Below are 27078 nucleotides of genomic sequence, written 5' to 3'. Positions count from 1 at the left end.
ACATGAGCTCCAACTGGCTGGTGTTAGATCCACATGTAATAGTGGAGCTAATTTTAATTAGATTGTGCAGTTCTGTGGTACATAGCATATGTAACAAATATGAGCAATAAAATAATCACGTGAATTTATAAATAATTCTCAAATTTTTTAAATTAAAAATACAGTTAACTGTCTAAAATCAATCAATATACATCCCAAATGAATAATGATCATAAGAATGTTTTTCTAGTTGAACTGGTTAAAGAGAATAAAGTCACATGTATGTGTCACATTGTACATTTTATGTCAACAAAACAAATGTCAAACAATATCCCATTTTTTTTCTAACCACGACAAATGATCTGTCCAAAGGTAGTTTGAGAGGGCTGATCCAGCATACCTATTTTTGGCTTGTTCACTGATATTAATACTGATATTAATAGAACTGTTATTCAAAGTCAGCATTCGTTTGCTTCTGCAATTTGGCATCTAACATAGTTATTTTGACACCAGTATTCACTGGAGTCTAAAATAATAGCGGCCCGTTATTGCCACATAGGGTACCCATGGTGAACAGCAGCAAGAAATATTTTATATGCATTATTTCATAAACAAGGCAGTACATACCACAGTCTTTGATGTACCAGTCATACAGCATTGTCCAGATAAGGAAAAACTCAGATCGTATGAGGACGTTCAATCTTGTAACCCATAATATGTCAGGCTGGCACTCTTACAAAACAAGGTCGTCTACAACCTAGCCTAATGGCATTATTGCCAGTAGTAGTGGAATATATAGACAGAACCATAGACCAGTTGTTTTGCCATGCTATTTATTGCACAAAATCATAGTGCACAAGAATATTATACCACAAGACAAATGCGGCGCAACTGGTATGTGGTTCTGTATTTATTACATACCACCTTTCTATATAATGATTAACCAAAGTTTAATTAAATAAGTTAAAATAACACAACTTACTTCATCTGGAAAGTCGTTTGACGTTTATTTTGAGCTATGAACATGATGCCATTCCTGGGTAGGGACTTGACATCATTCCTGGGTAGGGATATGACATCATTCGGGTGAACACATACTACGCATGTGAGATTTTGTATCACACATATATTCAATAAAATATTGGTTTTATTGCACAGTAAGACTTGTCTTTATTACTATAGTAAGATTAAATGGGTATGTAATATGGGTATGGTTACAGGTGCCTCTGAACAATACCAGAAGCATCCACTGAACACTTTCTGAAGTGGTCAGACTAAGCCCATGGCTAAATTTGGTGAGATATGGCAGGTCACGAGGTATGTGGCAGGAATGGACACAAGAAACAAACACCTGTCACAGTTGGAGACAAACGTAAGGACAGGGACGTGGAGGTGGACATCAAAAGAAGGTGAAAGCAGGGGTCATTCTGAAAAGAAATTTGTTAGTCAATGTTTTAAAAATTATTCAAAAGTGGCTTATTTAAACAACTTTTTATTAGCCAAATACAAAATGTGGTAACTTTGTATAAAAATTATCAATTGGCTAACTTGGCAATGTGCAGGGTGAGCCCTGGAAAGCCGGGAACATTTAGCTCAGTATCGCATCGCAATTTGCTACACAAGTTTCAGAGATTGCTACACAATTTTAATACATTAGCAATAGTTGATAATCAATTTTAAATTGATTAGAAATATTGCTAATCAAGATTTTGAAAACAAAATGTTCCCTGGAAATATACGAGGAGCTGCTATGTTAGGAGGAAATAAGATGGAATTCAAGTGAAAGGAAAGCAGCGGATAAATAAAACAAATAGTAATAATAATAATAATAATAATAATTATTAATAATAATAATAACACATATGATACACAAAATATAACATTTAGAAACAAACAGTTTTGTCCATTTTGTAACTTTTCAAGAAGTTTTATGAATCATAATGAGCCAGTTTGGTATAGAACATTTGTGATCCAAGTCAGATAAACAATAAGGCTATACCAACCTGAGTCTAAAACTTATTTTCAAGTTTAAAAAAAAAAAAAAAAAAAAAAAGAAGAAAATAATAATAACCCAAACAAACAATTATACATTAGTCCAACCTGTGGATTGAATATGCAGCGATTCCCTTCCAGCTTGGTTATTATGTAGATAATGGTTAATCCTTACGGAATTTCATGGGCACTAACATTGAGAAAATACACAGAGTAATAACGTCACAAACACAAATAAAATATTGTTAAGATACCAGGGAACATTTTGTTCAGTACCGCCTTGCGATTTGCTACGCAAAAATTTGAGATTGATACACAGTTTTAAAACATAAAACAGTAGTCACTAATCAATTTTCAATTGACTAGAAATGTGGCCAATCAAAATTTTGAAAACAAAATATTCCCTGGATACTACAAAATACATTTACATTTTTAATAATCAGCAGTTTTAAAACATAAGATATGTGGACAAAATCAGTCATACACATGATGTTATTTATATTGAAATGCACATTAAATGAAAGTTGAACATTTTTATTGCTTCAACATATTTGTTTTCTCAGTTTAAACATAACATGGTAATTCCTGTCATCATGGAAAATGAAGATTGCATTTGTCTTAATAAACCATAACACATTCAAAATGAATGAAGCACAAGCATTGGCTGAACCAAATTAAGAGCCCAACCAATCACAAACAATAACACTGAGCTTAACCAATGGCAACGCATTGCACTAAATCAATGGCAAAGACTATGACCAATGAAAAAACTCATAAGGAACATCTCATTAATCAACAAGATATTATACACATTCAATAGATTCAAAGCTTATTTTGCTGATGAAAATAATAACCAAGAAAGGCAGAAAACAAGAAGAAGTTTAGAATTAAAGATTGAAAATACTCCCATTTTGTCAAGAAATAGTAATAAAATGAAACAATTTTTTTATAAGAAATATATCACAGTCAAGCAAGTTCAAATGGACACGAATGATATTCGGAAAAAATATAAGAGATATGTAAATAATAATAATTTCTTATTATATTGCTTTTGTAATAAATGTCATGAGATCTCAAGTAATGATTTGATTAATGAATTTTATAGGTTCTTTCTTTGCAGCCATGTATAAATATGATAGTGTGAATATTAAACTTGAACACTTGTGTAATAACTGCAAATTTTTTCTCCAGGGATGTACCTTTGCCACCCACCATTCATAAATTAACCATCTTGCACATTAATATATTTTTGCATTTTGCCTAGCACTATTAATGGCTAAATAATATTTCCCACACTATGAAAGATAAACTAAAAACTTAACCAAAGATCACTTAAATCCAGTGCCTTCAACACTGGTTTTGCTAGGCACTAAATATGGCTTAGGCACAACCCCAACTGTGCGACATTAGCTTGGCCATGTCAGGCAAGAAGAAAACAAAACACAAGAAAATAACAACATTATTATGGGTTTTTCAGTAAAAATTACAACAAAGGTTTAAAATATACACAGCGACATTGTATTATTGTTAAGTATTTGTTAGCACTTCTACAACAAGAAAGCTTCTATGGCTAAAAGTGTCTGTCCTCATTAATTTTGGCAAGAAATTTCAAATGAATACATGTTTAACAACACTCCATCAAGAAAAATATATCAGCTATTGGGTGTCATTCTGGCAAGAATACCACTGATATGTAATCAAATGATAACCAAGTGCTGACAAATCTGAACAGTGTTCTTCAATGGCAAGGCTGTCCATTTCTTCGTGGTTCAATTTAAAATTTTACTTTCTGCATCTTTGAGATCAATGTAATTTCTTTCTATACAAGATCTGTAAAAAAAAAAACACACCAAAGATTAAATGAGTATGACAATATTTCAAAATAAAACCATAGTGTTCTTATTATGAAATGAGACCTATATTAAACTATACTAACTGCAGTCAGTAACTGTAGAGTGAATTATGGCTAGGTGGTGGGAAAATGTACACCATTTACAAAAAACGTCTGAAGATTAATGGCCCTGTGAAGGCAAACCAAGTGTAGTAATTGACGGAAAACACCCACTGTCACACACGTTATTCATACCAACTGAGGTAGATTTATCTTGAGTCACAATATCTGTTTATTACCTTTGATACATTAATGATTAGGCTACTATAGAATAGCTGGTATTCCTTAGACTCCATTTTGTGTATTTTGTTTTAAATAAACACTTTACTAACTTATCAGAAATATAGTGCAAATATGACAATTTCAAAATTCAACTGTGACTCAGGAACATTTGCTTGTAAATCGGAATGTGATCCGAAGTTGGACATACATATTTTTACAGATCATGTTCATCTTTAGAGTTAAAAACACCCACATTATTAATCAAATTTGGATTCACACATATTATGTAAATAAATAACAGAAAGAAAGAAAGAAATGTTTTATTTAACGATACACTCAACACATATTTTATTTACGGTTATATGGCGTCAGACATATGGTTAAGGACCACACAGATTTTGAGAGGAAATCCGCTGTTGCCACTACATGGGCTACTCTTTCCGATTAGCAGCAAGGGATCTTTTATTTGCGCTTCCCACAGGCAGGATAGCACACACCATGGCCTTTGTTGAACCAGTTATGGATCACTGGTCGGTGCAAGTGGTTTACACCTACCCATTGAGCCTTGCGGAGCACTCACTCAGGGTTTGGGGTCGGTATCTGGATTAAAAATCCCATGCCTCGACTGGGATCCGAACCCAGTATCTACCAGCATGTAGATCGATGGTCTAACCACGCCGCCACCGGGGCCGGTATAAATAACAGATCTTGGTTTCATTTAAAGTTTTCATTACATTCCTTGCCTTGGTGGTTTATACAAGGAATAATACTCGATACTGAGTCTGACACTGACATTGTGATCAAAAGATAAATTTGTACCGTCCTATTCAAAATAAATGACATGGTTTAAGTGCTCTAGTGGTAGTTAAAGAATACAAAACTTTGCAATAACTTACTTTTCAGTGTATCAGCAATCACCATTTTCTGTACATCTTCATATTTCTTGCTTTCCAGAGCTTCAAGACATTGCCTGGAGTAAGATAAGACAGAATGATAGGCTGTGAAACCATCAAACTGTTTAGAGATGTGGATATCTATTACCGTGCAAAAGGGAAAACAATGGAATGTTTCACATCTCGGCACAGTTTAAACTATAGTTATTTGGTGTCTTAACATATTGTCATTATATCGACATCTGGTCAATTGAGAGAAAGAGGAAACCTATTGTTGCGGCTACCATATCAGGGATTTTTTTTTTCACTATTGCATTGCAATTTGCTACACAAGTTTCAGAGATTGCTACACAATTTTAAAACATCAAATAATAATTGTTAATCAATTTTCAATTGACTAGAGATATTGCTAATCATGATTTTGAAACCAAAGGATTCCCTGCATATATAGGCTACTTTTACCAATAAAGCAGTAAAGGATCCTGTAGACAGGACAGTACATACCACAGACTCTGTGTCCAGTCATGGGGCATTGGCTGGGATGGGAAACCACCAAGTTCACCGAGGGCAATCAATCCTATAACCTAATACACCACAGGTGGAGCATGATACCACTGAGCTATATCTTGCCCCTCCCATGCCAAAGGTCATAAGAATAGTTTTAATTACAAATGAAATGAAAATGTACGATAAACTAGATCACAGTAGTTTGTGCATACGGTAAACCATCTTTAAATGATCACTGCACTATTTGGGAAAGTGTGTCTGAAACAAACCTACAGTGCATAACTGGAAGGAATCGCAGCATATTGTTTCACTTCATATTAAGTCTGAGGTGTAAAAACCGAAGAGACCATAACTGACCAAGGTACTCTTAATGACTCATATTACACTTCACCAAATCAGCACATCCCTTCAAATCAAGCACATTAAAAAAAAAAAAGATCTTAACCTAGAATTGCTGGGACATATGGCTTTAGGTTTTGACACCTCCATTCCCAATGCCCTGGTAAGCCTAAAAGTGGAAGACCACCACATCCATTTCTCTCACAAGTACACAATGACCGGAGTCTTTAATAACTGGCCAAAATAACTTCTTCTTCTTCTTCAACTTCTTTTCGTGCTTATATCCAAATATAAGGTTCAAGCACGCTGTCCTGGGCACACACCTCAGCTATCTGGGCTGACTGTTCATAGTTATTAGTGACAGAAAAGAGGGTGTAGTGGTCTTACACCTACCCAATGAGTCGTTAAAACTTGCTCTGGGTGGGAGCCAGTACTGGGCTGTGCACCCAGTACCTACCTGCCTTATGTCCAATGGCTAATCACAACACCATTGTGTGCCCAGAACAGAATGCTTGAACCTTAATTGTACAAGCAAAAAATATATTTGGTTAAAAAGCTAGTACACTTTTGTGTGTTAAAAGTAGAAATTGCTTACTTTTTGAGAATGGTGGCACAAGTGAGGGTGGCCGAGTTTTGACTGTCTGCGAAGAAATCATCAACAGGCTCCAACTCTGCCGCTTCTTTTGCCTGGTGGACGATCTCCTCCAGGGTCTGCAAGATACAGCACAACACAGACAGGTAACAGAAATCCACAACAAACATTGCCTAATGTCTGTACAAATTTATTCAAAGCCAAAGTGATTTACAAATGAATGTTTAACTACACCTCAGCATGGAAAAACACATCGGCTATAGGGTATCAAACAAAGATAAATTGATGAAAAATGGATGATGAACAGGAATTAAACACTTAACAGTGTGAACAGTGTCAAAGGTCTGCTAAAGTCTTCACTTCAGTCTATGTTATTTGGTATTTGTCGAGACTCTGAAGAGAAATGCCGATTAACTAAACGAGGTTCACATTTTACATATTAAAAACACTTGTGACGATTTCTATAAAATCCTATTACACTTCTAATATAACATTTTTTTTAAAAATTTTTTAGTAAATCACTGTACTAAAGTAACCGTCATCGGTAATATGACGTCATCATGATTAGCACAGATTAATTTGACATCAACCACTTTAACTAAATCTTTGAAAACGTTAAGCTCACTTATACAGGTCTTGTTGGCTTGTAAATAAATTACCCATCCACAGCAACTCATTACCTAGAGACCTTGCAAATTTGCATACCATTATTAACCGGGTTAAAACACTAAATTATCACATGGGTTTATGACATGGATATCATGGGTAAGTTATAGGATAAAGTGATTTAATGCACTAAGTAGATTTAAAAACAAAAAAATGATCCAAATATCTCTGGAAATCATGTTATAAGTATCTCATTCATTAGGCACTTGCACTTATTTGATGATGATTTAATTATGAAGGATTACATTACTTAGTAAGGTCTGTTTTACCGAGTATAAATGATAGTAACAATCTTGAAACTTACTACTCAAGAATAAAATAACATATTCACACTAGAAAATAAGATAATAAAGAAACGAACATTTTTAGAAATCATATGCTTAACATTCTATTGTTATACAAATCTGATGATAATACAACTATGAAGGATTACATTAAATTTGTAAATAAAGTCAATTTTACTGAGTAAACTGAAAATTACTACTGAAGAATAATTCACATTTTCACACCAGATCATCGTACTTCTTGCCTTCAGTACCTTTCACCAACAAACATGCTATCACACTGTTTACCTCATCTGAATCAGAATCTTCAAAGTCATCGTCATATTCCACCTCCCCTTCACTGAGATCTTTACTCGGTTCTTCTATGTCTGGAACGTTTAACATACATTTTAAAATCTTCTATCTGTGTCGATCTTCAAAATCTCACCAACTCTATCTCACTTCCGATCTTTAACTAAACCAATATAAAACTTTACTTTCTAAAAATGTTATTACTAGTTAAAAAAAAAATATATATATATTTAACATCTCGGTTGTACTAAAAATGTGTTTTTCAAGAAGAAAAAACCCCCATTTTACAGTGTCTATATAAGCAATGTGCCAAGATGATGATAAGTGTAAATGATCCAAAGCCACAACGCTTCTTTTCACTTGCACTACATGCATTCATACACCAAGTATAAAAAATACACCAACAAGCACTCAATTTATTTTTATTTCGAAATTACTATTAGTGTTAGTTTTTAATTTCTATCACTGATGATTTCTTGTGTACTGCTAAATATTATTCACAATGGTAAAAAAACAGAGGCTTCATCAGTATAATATACAAACCTTCTTCAATTTCAGAGCCTGATGACTCATCGAAATCATCAGAGTAATCTATTTGCTCCACACTTTCATCACCATTACCATTTTCTACCAGATCTGTAATCAAATGAAAAAAACGACAACAGTCACGTTTATATGTCTGGTGACAAAGGAATGTTTGAACACTCAAAGGATAATTCACAGATGAAATTGGAACAGCCATTTTATCACAAAGCAAGAACATTTGTAACTGAATATGGAATGGAAATATTCTTTAAAATAACAAACTGACATATAATTCTAAATTCACATATGTAGCCATATGACAAAAATAACGATTGCACATCAACTTTGTATGTGGCCTGCACACTGGAGGTGAAGTCACAGAAAGTATGCGATTTGTTCAGCAAGTGAATTTGAAAAATAGGATTGATTACAATTTGTGGGATACATGCATGCAAATGATATGGATAACAAAACCTGCTGTAACAGAGTATGGAATGACCAGCCTCAGTTGTGTTGTGTTTACGCCATTGGACATAAGGCTGGTAGGTACAGGGTTCGCAGCCCAGTACCGGCTCCCACCCAGAGCGAGTTTTAACGACTCAGTGGATAGGTGTAAGGCCACTACATACTCTACTCTCTCACTAACCAACTAACAACTAACACACTGTCCTTGACAGACAGCCCAGATAGCTGAGGTGTGTGCCCATAACAGTGTGCTTGAACTTTAATTGGATATAAGCATGGAAATAAGTTGAAATGAAATGAATATGGAATGGAATCAGGCCTCTTGGTAGTACTATACCAAATAACTTCTGGCTGGGTCAAAGTTCGAGGTGCACCGAACTTTTGATAGAGAAGTGAACACCACAAGTCCTGTGATTGGTTATAAATGTGAGTGTGTTGGTTGTAAAAAATAATAGTTTCATCTGGGTAAAATAAATGTGCAATTTTATTTCATCTAGTACCAATGTGTCAAGTAGCCTTGTGCTTGAAACATGTATGGGGTACCTGTAAAAAAAAGTACTCAAATTTTGTGCGAAACTAGGGTAGTCATAGACGCTACCCGTTATCTCAGAAACGAGCAGCTTGACCCCCATTTTTTTCTGATTCACTTCAAGTGTGAGGGGTGGTAGTATTTATATCCGTGGCGTTTATGTCGGTTGATACGTTGCAGGTAGGAGTTTTAGCCGCATATGTTACTATTGTCGTCTATGGGATTTGATTTGGTAGTATACACCCTCTTCCAATGAGAATTTTGGTCTCACTCCATTCTATGTCAGAGCAAGCCTGGAAATACACACCCACTCTTGGTGACAAAATAATTGACAGGACTGTTAAAGCAGAGAAGATTTAATTTCTGTGACATGAATGCATCCCAAGCCTACCTGTAGTTAGTGGGGGGAGTTCTGCTTGGTGTGGCGAAACAATGGGAGATAACTTTGGCTGTGTCGGACTCTCCAGTGCCTGGTTTTTGGCAACTATTGGAGACAGCGATGCTGCGTGCTTTCTCTTTGCTCGTGGACTAGGTGATAGGTTAATGCTAGGAAAACACGAAGAATAACATTTTACAATAAATTGTTGATTTGATAAACAAAGAAAACATGAGATTTTAACCTGAAATTGAAAATGATTAACTCTACCAATTTAAAATGGACCCTCTGTAAACTGAAATTCCCTCAAAACCAGATGGTTTTCACGGTTCCTTTTTAAATATCAGTACAGAACAGAACCTCTCTAAAGCGGACACTCCTTAAATCTGAACTTGTTACCTGATCTCACGGATGTCTGGTTTAAAGCAGTTTCACTCTACCTGACTTTAACAAATTAAAATCATAGATTGTCTTACATGTGTGTTATTCATGTTGTTTATTAGATGGGAGTGTATGTATGTATGTGTGTGTGTGTGTATGTATATATGTGTGTGTGTGTGTGTGTGTGTGTGTATGTATATGTCTGTGTGTGTGCATGTCTGTGTGTGTATATGTATATGTGTATCTGTGTGTGTGTGTGTATGTATGTGTGTGTATATGTGTGTACATGTATATGTTGTGTGTGCTTGTGTGTGTATGTCTGTGTGTGTCCATGTGTGTGTGTGTGTATGTATGTGTGTGTTTGTGTTGTGTTTGTGTGTGTGTATGTGTGTGTATCTGTGTATGTGTGTGTATGTGTGTATATCTGTGTATGTGTATGTGTGTGTGTCTTAGAGCCAAATCACTGTCGCATAATAAAAGGTAACTTGAATGTAAAATAATTATGAATGATAAAATTAAAGAATAACATTGATACCTGTTTGGTGAGATGTTCCTGCAAGGACTTTTCATCAGAGACAATTTGGACGTATCTCGTTGAACTTTCTGATGCTGAAGATCTTCCTTCTTTTCCTCAATGAAGGCTGTCAGATGGTCTTTGATCAACGGCAAATTTAAAATAGCACTGGCACTAAAAATAGCAGTCAGACGAAACATTTAAGGAACACCTGCATGTTTTTGATATATTTTTATGTTTCATTTGTCATTTTTTGTTATCATGGCAACATACCAAAATGTTAAACAATTTAAATAAGTTTATCTGTTGTATGTCTGGCACATAATGCTTAAAAAGCAGTTTCTTTTACACACAGTTATTCAGGTCAAAAACCCAGTATTCTGTTGATGTCAATAGTGCATATCCTAATAGATATGTTAAATAACAAACTACCATAATCTGATGTATATGTTACCTTGGTCTGTCTTCGGGGGTTTTCACCAAGATCATCTTTGTGAGTTCTTGAAGAGCGACAGAATACTGAGAGGGAATTGGCTGTAAAAAATACAATATGCATCAGACTGGTGAAAATAAGCTGAAGAACCAGTGCATGTATCGGCTACAGTGTGACTGTACTGTCTAGTTTTTACTTTCTTCAGCTTTAATACATCATTTTTGTGGGACGTTGCACAGGTTCCTATCTCGGACAAAAACAAAGAGTCTTTGTCAAACTAAGGGTCTTTTGTGTCTTACATTACATTTAGTTTTGGGGGTCTAGAGTGAGTCAAAACAATTGCTGCTTCTACACAAGCTACAAGGGATCATTTATGGGCACTTTCACACATACAGGACAACACATACCATAGTCTGTAATGTACTAGTCATGTGGGATGGGAAGAAACACAATGTGCCCACTAACCTGTCTTGGGCACATTCGCCATAAAACTCGGAGAATGTGCCCATGAAAGATGCGATTGAACCTTGTAAGTATGTGTCAAATGCTTGACTGCGGGTCCACAAAAGGCCTGTCCCACCACCGAAGACATTCTGTCCCTGCACAAACACTTACTCAAACACAATGAAACACTCTGTGAATGCAAGCTGTGTAAATTTGAAAGATAAAGATGGAATTATTACCTCGAATTCAGCCTTGATAATTTTGTAGAATAAGCTGATGATATTTTGGGCATCGAATGGTGGTGACAGCGCACACAGTTCATACAACACGCATCCAACAGCCTACAATTAAGAAAACCACGTTAGCAGTCTTAAACATACAGTATAACAACACATTATGTCATAATATAAATCAACAGTTCTTAAAAAAATTAAATATAAAAAATACTTTAAAATTCTATACACCCAACATTTACAAATCTGTATTCTTCTACATAAGAAATCTATGGAATAGTTAATATCAATGTATTGCAAATGTATGGATGGATGGATGGATCTGGATGGGTGGGTGGATGGAATGATGGATGGGTGGGTGGATCAATGGATGGGTGGTAGAAAGATGCATGAATGCTTCGATGGAGCGGTGGGTGGGTGGATGGGTGGTTAGATGAAGGTGACGATATATGGATGGATGAATGAATTGATAGATGGATCAATGGTTAGGTGGATAGATGGATGGATAAATGAGTGGTGGATGGATGGATCAATGGGTGGTGGATAGAAGGACGGATGAATAGATAGATAAATCAATGGATGATGGATAGATGGATGGATGGGTAGATGGATGAATTGATAGATGGATTAATGGGTGGGTGATGAATGGATATATAGATCAATGGGTGGGTGGTGGATAGATGGATGGGTTGATCGATGGATCAATGGGTGGGTAGGTGGTGAATAGATGGATAAATGGATGGATGGATGGATGGATGGATGGGTGGGTGTTGAATGGATGGATGGACAGAGTCGAGCAGATAGATGGACGGGTGGATAGATGAAGGAGAGAATATATAGGTGGGTGGATTGAAGGATGGATACATGAATCAATGGTTGGGTGGTGGACGGATGGATACATGAATCAGTGGGTGGGTGGTGGATGGATAGATACATGAATCAATGGTTGGGTGGTGGATGGATGGATACATGAATCAGTGGTTGGGTGGTGGATGGATGGATACATGAATCAATGGTAGGGTGGTGGATGGATGGATACATGAATCAATGGTTGGGTGGTGGATGGATGGATACATGAATCAATGGTTGGGTGGTGGATGGATGGATACATAAATCAATGGGAGGGTGGTGGATGGATAGATACATTAATCAATGGGTGGGTGGTGGATGGATGGATACATGAATCAATAGGTGGGTGGTGGATGGATGGATATATAGATCAGTGGTTGGGTGGTGGACAGATGGATACATTAATCAATGGGTGGGAGGTGGATGGATGGATACATGAATCAGTGGGTGGGTGGTGGATGGATGAATACATGAATCAATGGTTGGATGGTGGAAGGATGGATACATGAATCAATGGGTGGGTGGTGGATGGATGAATACATGAATCAATGGTTGGATGGTGGAAGGATGGATACATGAATCAATAGGTGGGTGGTGGATGGATGGATATATAGATCAGTGGTTGGGTGGTGGATGGATGGATACATTAATCAATGGGTGGGAGGTGGATGGATGGATACATGAATCAATGGGTGGGTGGTGGATGGATGAATACATGAATCAATGGGTGGGTGGTGGATGGATAGATACATGAATCATTGGGTGGGTGGTGGATGGATAGATACATTAATCAATGGGTGGGTGGTGGATGGATGGATACATGAATCAATAGGTGGGTGGTGGATGGATGGATATATAGATCAGTGGTTGGGTGTTGGATAGATGGATACATTAATCAATGGGTGGAAGGTGGATGGATGGATACATGAATCAATGGGTGGGTGGTAGATGGATGAATACATGAATCAATGGTTGGATGGTGGAAGGATGGATACATGAATCATTGGGTGGGTGGTGGATGGATAGATACATTAATCAATGGGTGGGTGGTGGATGGATGGATACATGAATCAATAGGTGGGTGGTGGATGGATGGATATATAGATCAGTGGTTGGGTGTTGGATAGATGGATACATTAATCAATGGGTGGGAGGTGGATGGATGGATACATGAATCAATGGGTGGGTGGTAGATGGATGAATACATGAATCAATGGTTGGATGGTGGAAGGATGGATACATGAATCATTGGGTGGGTGGTGGATGGATAGATACATTAATCAATGGGTGGGTGGTGGATGGATGGATACATGAATCAATAGGTGGGTGGTGGATGGATGGATATATAGATCAGTGGTTGGGTGTTGGATAGATGGATACATTAATCAATGGGTGGGAGGTGGATGGATGGATACATGAATCAGTGGGTGGGTGGTGGATGGATGAATACATGAATCAATGGTTGGATGGTGGAAGGATGGATACATGAATCAATGGGTGGGTGGTAGATGGATGAATACATGAATCAATGGTTGGATGGTGGAAGGATGGATACATGAATCAATAGGTGGGTGGTGGATGGATGGATATATAGATCAGTGGTTGGGTGGTGGATGGATGGATACATTAATCAATGGGTGGGAGGTGGATGGATGGATACATGAATCACATGGGTGGGTGGTGGTGGATGGATGGATGGATACATGAATCAATGGGTGGGTGGTGGATGGATAGATACATGAATCATTGGGTGGGTGGTTGATGGATGGATACATGAATCAATGGGTGGGTGGTTGTGATGGGTGGTGGATGGATGTATATATAGATCAGTGGTTGGGTGGTGGATGGATGGATACATTAATCAATGGGTGGGAGGTGGATGGATGGATACATGAATCAATAGGTGGGTGGTGGATGGATGTATATATAGATCAGTGGTTGGGAGGTGGATGGATGGATACATTAATCAATGGGTGGGAGGTGGATGGATGGATACATGAATCAATGGGTGGGTGGTAGATGGATGAATACATGAATCAATGGTTGGATGGTGGAAGGATGGATACATGAATCAATGGGTGGTTGGTGGATGGATGGATGGATGGATGGATCAATGGATTAGCAGGCGGTTGGGAGAATGGGTTGAGGGATGCATGGATGGATAGGTGATGAATTTGTGAATAGAAAGATCAATGGAAAGATGTGTTAATAGATTGGCAGTTCAAAAGATGAACTGACTACATGTCAGACAGATGGGAAAATGGACAACAGTTTGAACTATCTGTATATTTAAGTTGCCACAAATAAGGCATGCATTTTACTTTTAGTGCATACATTGTAAGCCAAATAAAAAATGAACTAAAGAGCTTGGTTATGGTGTTAACATTATAAAAGATTTAACAAATGTTTGAATTTGAGCAGAATACTTAGATTATGACAAAATATCAAGCTTACCTTTGAGCAGAATATAAATAATGTTATAAAATACCCACCCATATATCTGACTTTGAGTTGTAGGGAATGTCCTGACACAGTTCTGGGCTGAGATAGGTTGGTGTCCCCACAACGGTCTTTGCCACATCAATAGTGCTATCTAAAGTCTTCGCAATTCCAAAATCACCTGCAAGAAAAGAGCAAAAGATTGACAAACAGTAAGGAAGCAGTCATTTAGTTGCCATGCTTTTAAATATATTTTTAACAGACGTGAATGTATCTATAGAAAATACAGAAAACTGCAACTGTTATGGTAGTTCTAACCAGTTTCACAAACAAAATCATTTAATGCAAAACAGTCTTAGACAGGTCCATTAAAGTAGATTATAACTATCAAGATGTCAAATATATACTTTACTTACCTATCTTTACAACATTTTTCTTTGTCAGAAAAACATTCTCCGTTTTGAGGTCTCTAGAATAAAATAAAATATGAAATGTATATGTAAAGTATGAATCAAACATCCCTCACCCCTCACAAGTTACTCAACAAACTGTCACAAACATCAACACAAACAATGAAACTGACTTTATATATTACCACAAGAAAGGAATGGCCAACGTTTATACACACATATGGAGGCCTTCACCATCCTCAAACTCCATGTGTTTAAAGAATGTCTATAATTAATTTAGGTTTCTCAAAAGTGTGATACTTTTTATGAATCACCTAATATATAATGTATATAAGTGTACTCTACAATTCTGTCCTTTTACTAAAGCTGATCCCCATCCCTAGAAAAATCCTGCATTCACCCACGACAAGGGGCGGGACGTAGCCCAGTGGTATAGCGCTCGCTTGGTGCACGGTTAGTTTCGGATCGATCCCTGTCAATGGGCCCATTGGGCTATTTCTCGTTCCAGCCAGTGCACCATGACTGGTATATCAAAGACTGTGGTATGTTATCCTGTCAATGGGTTGGTGCATATAAAAGATCCCTTGCTACTAATGAAAACATTTAGCGGGTTTCCTCACTAAGACTATATGTCAAAAATACCAAATGTTTGACATCCAATAGCCGATGATTAATAAATCAATGTCCCTTAGTAGTGTCGTTAAAAAAAAAAACTAAAAACCTTTCACCAATGATATATATTAAATATTAATTAATACTGACATAGGAAATAAACTGGTAAAACTCTACATCAGTTTTAGTAGAATCTGTGAACCTAAATAGTGTTAAGCATGTTTGATGTGTTACCTGTGTAAGACTTTGTTGGAATGTATGAACTGCACAGCCATCACGATCTGAATGAACCACTGAAAATGAAAATAGTACTTCAAGTAAAACAGCGTAATACATCTTGTATCCAAGTCAGGAAAGCACAGACCTTCTAGAATTTTTATAAAATCCACTAGCCATGGGATCAGTGATTTTACAAATTTACTAGCCACAATTAAAAATTCACTAGCCCTACTTTAATTTAAGTTAATACAATTTTACTAAATTATAGTAATAATCAGATATGTCACCTGATAGAGCTTAAAAACACTAACACTGGGGGTTTGGGGTGGGGGCAAGATATTCTTATTTACAAAATAGACTTAACTGAAACACTTGACAAAAATATTTCACTAGCCATGAGGCATGACAATAGTAGTTATTTACTAGCCCAACACTGAATATCACTAGCCATGGGAGTGGGGCTACCATAATCTAGAAGCCCTGTAGCATATTTAATGAAAGATACTGCCTCTTAATGATTTTGCATACATATGTAAGATTAAATATATCAAAGTATTACATTCATTTATCAGTGTTTGCCATCAGTCCAACACATAAATAATACATGCAACACCACAAACACCACCTATTTTGGGGATCAAACATTCCAAGATAAAAATAGCTCTGGATTTTTCAATAATAATGTCTTTATGATAAAAAAAAACCCATTCTTTTTTAATAAACTAATTTTCTAGATTCACACAGTAAATAATATCGGACTATGTACTAGACATCCACTAAGGTGTCAACATCTCAAATTATAACTTATTATAATTTAGTACAGTAATGAGCATTAATTTCTGTTTAGTTTCTAAAAATAAAAAATGACATAAATAAGACGTAAAATAATTAACCTGCATTATCTGCTTTTCTTCAAAGTGACTTTGTTTCTGAAAGATAATATCACATGAATAATTATTCACTGATATATATAAAAACGAATTTACTGACAGCACTAAACATATACTAAAAGGCAAAAGTTATTGTGATATGGATTGTTTGGAGTAATAAATTTGTGAATGGATTTATGGATGTAAACCAGAGAAAATGTGCAAGAAACAGCTCGAAGAAATGCAAACAAGAAGTTGTTGCAGTGATTGCATGCTTTTTTCAAGAAACATGGAATATTCAGGAGAAATCCTGTCCAGTGTTCACCATAAAAGGCCAGACATTCAGTCGCAAATCACTGCCACTCTGTGCAGCCTTCAGAAGTCCAGAAATAAAAAAATAAATAAATTAGTGAACTGTTTGATGCAATTTCGTCATGCCACGCCTCAGTAAAAATGACAGATGGAGAGTCATAGGGATCTCGCAGCGTGACGTCGCACGTCAATTCAATGTCCACAGAAACACCATATGGCACTTATGGCAATTATCTTTGTCTTTGTGTGTCACAATAACTTTTGCCTTTTAGTATATTTATTTCAATTATTTTTGTATGTGGAATATTATTTAATAGGCACGTCAGTCAGTAACACACAAATGTCAACATGAAACACTATATAGTGAAACCTGCTCTAGTGGCCACTTGTATTAAACAGTTACCTGTGTTAAGAGGCCACATTTTATTCTTCAACATCATTTAATATAGTATTAACCAACCTGTATTAAGCAGCCACCTGTCTTAAAAGGTAACCTTTTGAAACTTCCTTTGTTGGCTATTTAAACAGGTGTAACTCTATTTCCACTAATAATGACTGTTCAACTGCTAGGTACTCACATTTCTTGCTTCAATTATTTTGTCAGCCAAAGTGCCACCATCACAATAGTCCTAAGTGAAAAAAAAAGTCCAAACAAATACAGCAAAGCATTGAAAACATTATAATTTCACTAAAAACATTTTTTTATTTGTAACAATATTAAAAAAAAAAAAAAGTAATGAAATTACCCAAAAATATGCAACACCTTTAATATTTAACTACACACTCTTCTCTCTACCTAATCACTAACAACTAAGTCAATGTCCTGGACAGACAGCTAAGTTAGCTGAGGTGTGTGTCCAGAACAGCTTGGAAAATAAGATAAAATGAATGAATGAATAAGGTAGAAGCTCCACAGTGTGCATGACAATGTCTATATCTTTGCAAACTACATGTAGTTTATGATCCAACTGACCTGCAATGTACTAGTTTATTACAATACAATAGCAGAACACTAAACTCATAGTCTAGTGTTAACAAATTTCAATCTATAAACATCTACTGCTACATCATATAGTAAAGACCAAAGAGATTATTTACGTATGTTTCAAACTGTAATGATAAGTAGCTTTGTTTTGTGTCACAAACATAGTACAGTTTGAAATACACATAAATCACTTTCTTTTGTTCCTACCATGGCCTATCTTCCAAGTAAACTTTCTGCATGATATCGATATAAAAAATGCTTAAATGTACCACTGCTAACTGTGAACAAAAGTTACAATATTTTGTGAATTTTGTCTCCAGATTTACCTGAATGATAACCAGAGTTCCATCTGTTTCCTCAAAGAATGACTCGTGATATGCAACAATGTGTGGGTGCTTCAGCTTGGACAGAATACTGTGAAGTAAACAGTGCTGTTCTTATTATTACGCAAATTACACCTAGCAAAACCCAGCATTTATTTCACATTTCTAGAATTACTTTTCACTTCACCTGTATTAATAACCTCAAGTTAAAAAGTTTGTTTCTTTTGTTTAAAGACACCACTAGAGCACACTGATTTATTAATCATCGGCTATTGGATGTCAAACATTTGGTAATTTTGATATGTAGTCTTAGAGAGGAACCCACTGCATTTTTCCATTTGTAGCCAGGGATCTTTTAAATGCACCATCCCACAAACAGGATAGCACATACCACAGCCTTTGATATATTACTCATGGTATACTGGCTGAAATGAGAAATAGCCTAATGGGTACTGTTTCCAGGAATGTGCCAAAAAAACCCACCCCAAAACATGCAAACATTAGTTGCACGTCAGCTTTTTTTTCTTTTTTTAAAACTACATTTTCACTTTTTTCACCTACATGTTAACTAAAAACATATTTTAAAAAAATAATTCACTGAAAATGTAGAGTTGGGTTCCTGGAAATATGCAATTTTTTTCCACACCTAAACATAAGATATTTCTAACATTCAACCAGCTCAAACTTGGTTAAAAGTTAACAAACAGTTGATGTTTCCATCTCATCCATACTGGCTGAGGAGATACTAGTGAACTGGGACCTAATTCACAAAGGTCTCTTAGGCTCTGCTAGACAACAAAGCATCCTCTTTGCAAGTCTTTTAGCATTGCACTGCGAGATCGCAAAGTTGCGAGAGTTTAGTGAATTAGGCCCCATGTTAGCAAACAGAAATAATTCCATAAATCACCTTGCTTCTTTCAGAACAGCTTCCTTGGTCCTTGTTTTCTTTGTTTCATCCAAATCTATCTTCTTCATAGCAAACAATCTGAAATCACAACAGAAGATAGATCAGAAATCACAACAGAAGACAGGTCAGCAATCACAACAGAAGATAGGTCAGCAATCACAACAGAAGATAGGTCAGCAATCACAACAGAAGATAGGTCAGAAATCACAACAGAAGATAGGTCAGCAATCACAACAGACGATACGTCAGTAATCACAACAGAAGATAGGTCAGTAATCACAACAGAAGATATGTCAGCAATCACAACAGAAGATAGGTCAGCAATCACAACAGAATATAGGTCAGCAATCACAACAGAAGATAGGTCAGAAAGCACAACTAAAGTTAAATTCAGAAATCACAAAAAAAGAACACTGAAATTGCATTAAAAGGTTGAAATCACAACATATATGATGTGTCTGAAATCACAAAACAGAATAAATCAGTCTACTTAAATATATATATACTGAGCAATGTACATGTACATGTAGCTACAATTCTTACAATATATATAACTTTGTAAATTTCTGATATATTATAACAAGAATTTCATTGAATTCATGTAGAATTAATCTCAGGTGTCAATAGTGCTTTTTCATGCACTCATGGATTAAAATGAAAACTGACAACTACAAAATCTCGAAGTCAGACTTCTCCCACAGTAGTATGTACAATGTGTTGTGAAGAAACCCCTATAGCAGCTATGCACAGCACAACAGGAAAACTCATTTACAACAAAGAATGTGAAGAATTAGGAAATCAAGTTAAATAAGATCTGAATTACTGTCAAATTGGGGTTCTGTTAGTGTCTGACAATAGGATGACAGGATGTCATCAGAATAGAATGAGTGATGTAAAGTGCTGACATACATGTAATAGATTGAGAACGAGTCCTGTGACATAGAGCTACATGATAATAGAATGGGAGTGACAGACAGAGGTTACTGTCAGAATAGAAGGGTCAGACAATAGAATGGGAGTGACAGACAGAGAGGTTACTGTCAGAATAGAAGGGTCACACACAATAGAATGGGGGTGACAGAGGTTACTGTCAGAATAGAAGGGTCACAGACAATAAAATTGGGCGACAGAGGTTACTGTCAGCATAGAAAAGGGGAGATATAATAGAATGGGGGTGACAGAGAAGTTACTGTCAGAATAGAAAAGGGGTGATAAATGATAGAATGGGGGTGACAAACAGATTGCTGTCAGAATAGAAGGGTGACAGACAAAAGAATGGGGTGACAGAGAGGTTACCATCAGAATAGAAAAGTGGTGATAAACGATACAATGGGGGTGACAGACAGATTGCTGTCAGAATACAATGATGGCCACAGGTCGGGAGTGCTGACAGAATGGAAAGCTAAGGGGTCAGTGAGATATACCTGTTTTATTTACAGGTTTGTAGATGAATAAAACTTAAAAGAACACATGTATGTATTTCATGATTGTAATGGATGATAATTCTACAGAGTGAAAGTTAAGTACACAAGTTCAGTTCATACTTCCTTGAATGTACATGTCGAACCAGATACACTGATCCACACGATCCACTTCCCAGGCGGTGAATGGTCTGATAATTTTCCATTGACATACATACAGAAGTCTAGATCACTGCCAACTCTAAAAAAAGATAAAGCATGTATTGAATGTGATACCAAAGATCTGTAGGTCTGAAGATAGACCCCTTCCAAAATGAAAGTGGCATTGAACATTTCCAATTTCTATGCTAAAAATTCACAATATATACATTTAATATATACATGTCTGTTGTAATAAATAATTTAACAGTGGTGTACTGCATCATTCAATGGCCTGAAAAATATCCCAAGTATGATTTATTTGCACTAATTTTCCCAATCCCATTGGACATGGGACACTGGCAAAAAATCCTGGATACATCCCTGGATACATATATTTAATTTTATGTTAACTGACTATTGATGTAAAATGGTTAGGCCAAACAATTTTTTTTACTTGTTTCCTATTACATGCTGGAAAAATATTGGGTAGGTAGGTAGGAAAAACATTTTATTTTGGAAAATAATTTTATTTATGGATATTAAATAAAGGTGTTGACTACCGGTATCCAAAATAACCTCTGCATGTATAGAAATGCATTATGCAAACCAACAATACCATTCATCACAGTGTTTTCCCTAGAAATGAAGTAAGGCATGGTAAAGTGACATTTTGGGGGCATATTTTATGTACAGTTTTAAATATAAGGGCTTTTTTTTCCATTATACAATTTTCAAAAGGACAAAAACCGTATGGCCATTTTATTTTCTATATCTATTTCATAACTTAATTAAAAAAAGGAAATATGTAATACTATCCACATAGGTGTGTTTAAAGGCTTCTTTTTACATGGGCAACTTATAAATTTATAAAAGGCAAGGCATTTTGATTTTGAGGACAACATGGTGCTAACCTATCTGTGGGAGAGTACATACAAAAGACCCCTTGCTGTTTAATAATAGGCAGGTTTACTCTCATACTAACACTTAACTTCTGTACTGGTCCAGCACAGACTTGGTTGAACCTTAATTGGATAGAAACCAGTAAATAAGTTATAACAATTTCTTTTAATGAAAACTGAAAAGAAGGGTTCTATATATTTATGTCCAATAATAACATTAATTTTTTTTTTTTATGAATATTATCTTTCCTAGTGTATCTAAGAAACGGTAGACTTACCAATTTTATAATTTGCAATGTTAGTTTTATTCTGTATGCATCCAGTATTAAAGTACATACTTGGTTTGAAGCAATCAATTGGTCCAATGAATAGAAATGCAGTACAAATGCTCAGGATGCTCAAACGAATGTTGAAAATAAAGTTTGTTTTATTTAACGACGCTACTAGAGCACATTGATTTTTATCTTTAATATCATCGGCTATTGGACGTCAAACACATGGTCATTCTGACATTGTTTTTAGAGGAAACCCGTGAAGTTCCCAGTGACCACTTACAAAAAATAACGAAATGCATCAAGATCTTACTGACATATTTAATCATTTGATTTGGCAGTAAACTCCATCAGTATTGGTAAACATTCCCTCCCCTAGTTTATCAGAAGGTCACTAAATTTCTACAAGGCCAGTTTGTCGCTGGAGTAAATCATTAAATATAGTTATTATTATTATTATTATTATTATTAATTGGAACACCTCGCTACGCTAGATGTAGAGTAAATCGGAAAAGATCGCATATATTCGTGAAAACAATTTTCCGACATCTCATGAAAGTTACCGAACTTTAATTTGAAGGGAAGTAACTCCATCAATCAATTGTTAGAAGAAAACATTTCGTGGCTAACTGGTCGACAATAAAACTAAATTTGTGACAGTAAAACCACCGATATACGTCCGCAAATCGGAAAACACAGTAGGGTTATCCCCTAAATGACACCAAATTAGTGCTTGTGATAGTTTTGGAATGTTTTCGTGGAAATTGTTGTTATATTAAAAAAACATTTTTGGATATACAAAAACAAAAAAAGTTTTAGGCTCGGCAGGTTCAAATTAGGGTCGGTCGGGTAACTGGAAACAAACAATATTTTATGATACGCCTTAGTATTTTCTATTTATATATTAAAATATTCCTGAAGGCTTCCTGTCCAATTGTGGAACAATGTTGATAATATTGTTGGGAATCAGTTTCATTTCATCATCAATCATTGGCATTAAATGCACTAACCAATCTATTTTTTATTATAAATACAATCAATCAACTTTAGACTTACATATGAACTTAAGAAAGATGTGAATTATTAGGATTGTGCACCTGTGGCCATTCTATCCACGATATACTGGCCTTGGTGGCGTCGTGGTAGGCCATCGGTCTACAGGCTGGTAGGTACTGGGTTCAGATCCCAGTCGAGGCATGGGATTTTTAATCCAGATACCGACTCCAAACCCTGAGTGAGTGCTCCGCAAGGCTCAATGGGTAGGTGTAAACCACTTGCACCGACCAGTGATCCATAACTGGTTCAACAAAGGCCATGGTTTGTGCTATCCTGCCTGTGGGAAACGCAAATAAAAGATCTCTTGCTGCTAATCGGAAGAGTAGCCCATGTAGTGGCGACAAGGGTTTCCTCTCAAAATCTGTGTGGTCCTTAACCATATCTGACGCCATATAACCATAAATAAAATGTGTTGAGTGTGTCGTTAAATAAAACATTTCTTTCTTTCTATCCAAGATAGGTCCTACAAATTTTTTATTTAAATTTTTACCTGCAATACCTATTCAATATCCATTTTCTTTACTTACATATTAAAATATTTACATCAATTTCACCATCTAAACTGTAGGAAAAAATTACAGTTAATATGCAGTAAGTAACAACTGATTATAGCATTATTTTATAATCAATCTCACCTCAATAGAGATAAACCATATGAAATTTCAGATTAAAATAATATTCACATTAAAAAAAAATCTTACATGGTTCTACATAGTAATGTTCTGATTAACTATAAGTGCATTCAGGATTGCTCAATTGCTTGAACCATTTGACAAAATAATCCATTCATGACTGATCAAGTATAATATAGTTTTCTCTTTTGCATGTACATATAATTCCATGATCTTCAATACAATAATGTTTACATTTACCAACAGTTTATCTTAATAATCGGTACCAAGTTTGTTATTCTATTTATTACCTGAGGTTTTATTTTTCTAAAAACCATTTATGTTTTATATCCATCGATGTACATGGATATAGAAAAGATGTAAACCACTTTAGCAAGGCTCAACTTGTGCATTGCTAATGTTCATACAAAGTGGCTACATCAGTCTTGTCTACTCAATTTCCTTTAAATTAACCACTTTTAAATAATGTTCAAGAACTTTAAATATCTGAAAACTGGCCAAATTGTGTTCTGCTGTGAGTGTTGTTTTAACTTTTAAATAGAGAGGTATAAACCCTTTGACATCCTTTATTTGCCAAATTGCAATGACCTCTAGTTTGTACTGCCATGGGTTTGCATGTGTCAAATCAATTAATAATATTATGATTTTTATTTTCCTGGTTATGACTGCCTGCCTGTCGTGGTATTTATTATCTTTATTTACAACACACAGCAGTGTTCTCGCTGGGTGAAAATTAAAGGAGGATGGCCGCATAGCACCACACCCTTAAAAAAAAAACCTTGGTTACCATATTGTTGTGTGTTGGTTGACTTTGTGAAAAGACACACTCCTTATTTTGCCTACAAAAAAGTACAAAAATGTTTATATGAAATACAAGCCAACTCGTCTTTTAATTGAACCGAAGATATTGTCGGTCTGACATTCACGGACAATTCCGGTTTTGCTGAACCGATCAAAGTTTTAATATTATTATTTCAAGATATATGAACAACAATAAAGATGTTTGTAAAGTGATTCCCTAATGTCGGATACAGCATTTATTATTTATTAACTGAATCGATCGCTGTGATAAAATATTATCGCCAACTGATAAAATGTAGTTTCATTTTTGTAAAGGCGGTGTATATATTATCTGGAACCCAAGATAAATGATCTTAATGATAAACACTACCTTGTTTTTATAAGCAGTGATATCCCCCCAAAATGAAAAGTTTACAATATTTTATAAAAGATTGCTGAATAAACAGAATGACAGAAATGACAAAGTAAAAATCATCAGTTACAACCAATTATATCAGTATTTGAGGACAAAATATTAGACAATAGTTAGTGAAAATAAGACAGAACAACCGTTCTGATGTGACAAATTTGGCACCAAATAAGCGAGGGATTTTCAATGCTCAAATGAAATATAACTCTTACTGTGTGTATTAAACGTACAAATGAATACAGGTATGGGACAAAATACATGTACTGTTAAATTACATTATGGTATATGCTTTTTTGTACACACAATGCAGCTTGTTTCCTTTGTTTGATGTCCAGTGTGCATTTGGAAATAGCGGTGATAGGTGCTGTAAAATATAGTAGAGTGCGGGAAAATAAAGAGGGGCACAGAAAAATAAAGGAGGGTGGTAGAACGTGAAAGGAGGGTGGCAAAATGCAATAGCGGGGTGGGCCACCCCACTTAAATGGAGCAGCGAGAACACTGTACAGTAGGCCTACATATTGCATTAAGTGATTAACTCAAATAAGTTCTGCCATTTCTTACATATCTGACATCAGGGTTAAAGACATGACATTATCTAACAGTAACAAAGGTATTGTGTATTGCAATAACAATATTCCAGAAATAAATCAGTTGAGGTTTCATTAATTTGATTAAAGAAATTATATTTCTCTTACTTTCTGAAGTTCAAGTTGCTCTTCAAGTTCAAGTTCAGAATTTTTATTCCATTTTTTTCATATTCTGGTAAAGTGCTGAAGTATTTGTTACCTACCTTAAAATACTAATTAGTATCTCTTTGATACAACAGAATTAAACCGTCATAATCATCACATTGGTCAGTGTTTCGAGAAATAAAAACTAAAAATCCACAACTACTGACAAGATGACTCCATGATGTAAACAATCTTGTCATACCTATTTTCTAACACGTATATTCATTGGGTCTTTTGCACTGGAATTAACCAATAATATTTCATGTACTGGCGTTCAGTTATTCCAAACGTATCGGATTTAGTCGGCACTCTTCGGCAGATTTCACGAAACATACCGAGAAATTCGTAATCGGCTGAGGTTTGACCTCTTGAAAAAAAGAGTAGCCTACTTTTTAATATTCCCACAGGGATTCTAGATTATGGTAGCCCCACTTCCATGGCTAGTGATATTCAATGTTGGGCTAGTAAATAACTACAATTGCCATGCCCGATGGCTAGTGACTTTTTGTATCAAATGTTGCAGCTAAGTGTATTTTGTAGGCCTATATATAAATAGCCTGACACAACCCCAACCCCCAATGGTAGTATTTATAAGCTCTATCTCCCTCTTTAGGTGACATATCTGATTATTACTATTATTTGGTAAAATTGTTTTAACTTAAAAGTAAAGTAGGGCTAGTGATAGGGCCTCCACGAGTCCAATATATTGGACTCGAGTACTCGAGGGTCAAACTCGACCCGGACCCGAGTACCCGACGCTTACACAAGATGATAATGAGACAAAGGAATATAACGTAAAATAGCATTATATAGCTTAATTCCAGCACTGAACATGAATGACAAATCATGCCATTGTATTGCATTTAGAAACCCGTTGATACGTTCAGTATTGTGACGGACGAACGGACGGCCAGATTAAAAAAGAAACTAGCAAATAGTCATATAATTATCGTGTAACTTGTATCGTTGATTAGTTACTGCTGAACTAGTTGCTCTACATTGTCTCACTTGTACGGGTACTCGAATCCTGTGAATGGACTCGAGTCTTTGCTAGACTCGACCCGTGCCCGAGTACTCGAGTACTCGTGGAGACCCTAGCTAGTGAACCTTTAATGGTGGCTAGTAAATTTTTAAAATCACTGATTCCATAGCTAGTGGATTTTATAAAACGTCTTTAAGCCCTGCCTTAGCCTATACCACTAGGGTTTCAGGCATCTGGACCTCAGATTGCAATT

General features: G+C 35.7%; 1 protein-coding gene across 2 annotated transcripts; it reads right to left on the bottom strand.

Moving 5' to 3' along the window:
• On the bottom strand, positions 1 to 26026 carry LOC121381342 (serine/threonine-protein kinase Nek6-like). Of its 2 annotated transcripts, none has more exons than XM_041510620.1 (18): positions 25903 to 26026; positions 21026 to 21143; positions 19482 to 19559; positions 18578 to 18665; positions 17845 to 17895; positions 16979 to 17014; positions 16101 to 16159; positions 15261 to 15313; positions 14898 to 15025; positions 11563 to 11664; positions 10901 to 10980; positions 10468 to 10620; positions 9567 to 9721; positions 8200 to 8292; positions 7654 to 7733; positions 6419 to 6534; positions 4981 to 5054; positions 1 to 3801 (listed from the first exon to the last, which is right to left on the bottom strand). In XM_041510620.1, the coding sequence occupies exons 2-18, from the start codon at positions 21112 to 21114 to the stop codon at positions 3791 to 3793; spliced, it is 1446 nt and encodes a 481-aa protein (XP_041366554.1). In that variant the 5' UTR covers positions 21115 to 21143; positions 25903 to 26026; the 3' UTR covers positions 1 to 3790. The 2 variants fall into 2 exon arrangements, with proteins under 2 accessions (XP_041366554.1, XP_041366555.1); XM_041510621.1 differs by lacking the exon at positions 25903 to 26026 and adding an exon at positions 24690 to 24721.
• Positions 26027 to 27078: the final 1052 nt, after the last annotated feature.

Source organism: Gigantopelta aegis, chromosome 9, assembly GCF_016097555.1.
Source record: "Gigantopelta aegis isolate Gae_Host chromosome 9, Gae_host_genome, whole genome shotgun sequence".
Classification (NCBI taxonomy): domain Eukaryota; kingdom Metazoa; phylum Mollusca; class Gastropoda; order Neomphalida; family Peltospiridae; genus Gigantopelta; species Gigantopelta aegis.
Note: the sequence above shows the minus strand (reverse complement) of the source record. Positions and strands in the feature narration are given on the sequence as shown.

What these genes read in the sequence shown, in the direction of transcription:
- LOC121381342 (XM_041510620.1), bottom strand. Translation starts at nt 21,114, where the DNA reads ATGTCAATGGAAAATTATCAGACCATTCACCGCCTGGGAAGTGGATCG. An exon ending in CGACATGTACATTCAAGGAA is followed by an intron (nt 19,560 to 21,025) that starts GTATGAACTGAA and finishes TTGTGATTTCAG; the next exon opens with ATTGTTTGCTATGAAGAAGA. An exon ending in TGTGCCACCATTCTCAAAAA is followed by an intron (nt 5,055 to 6,418) that starts GTAAGCAATTTC and finishes ATCTTACTCCAG; the next exon opens with GCAATGTCTTGAAGCTCTGG.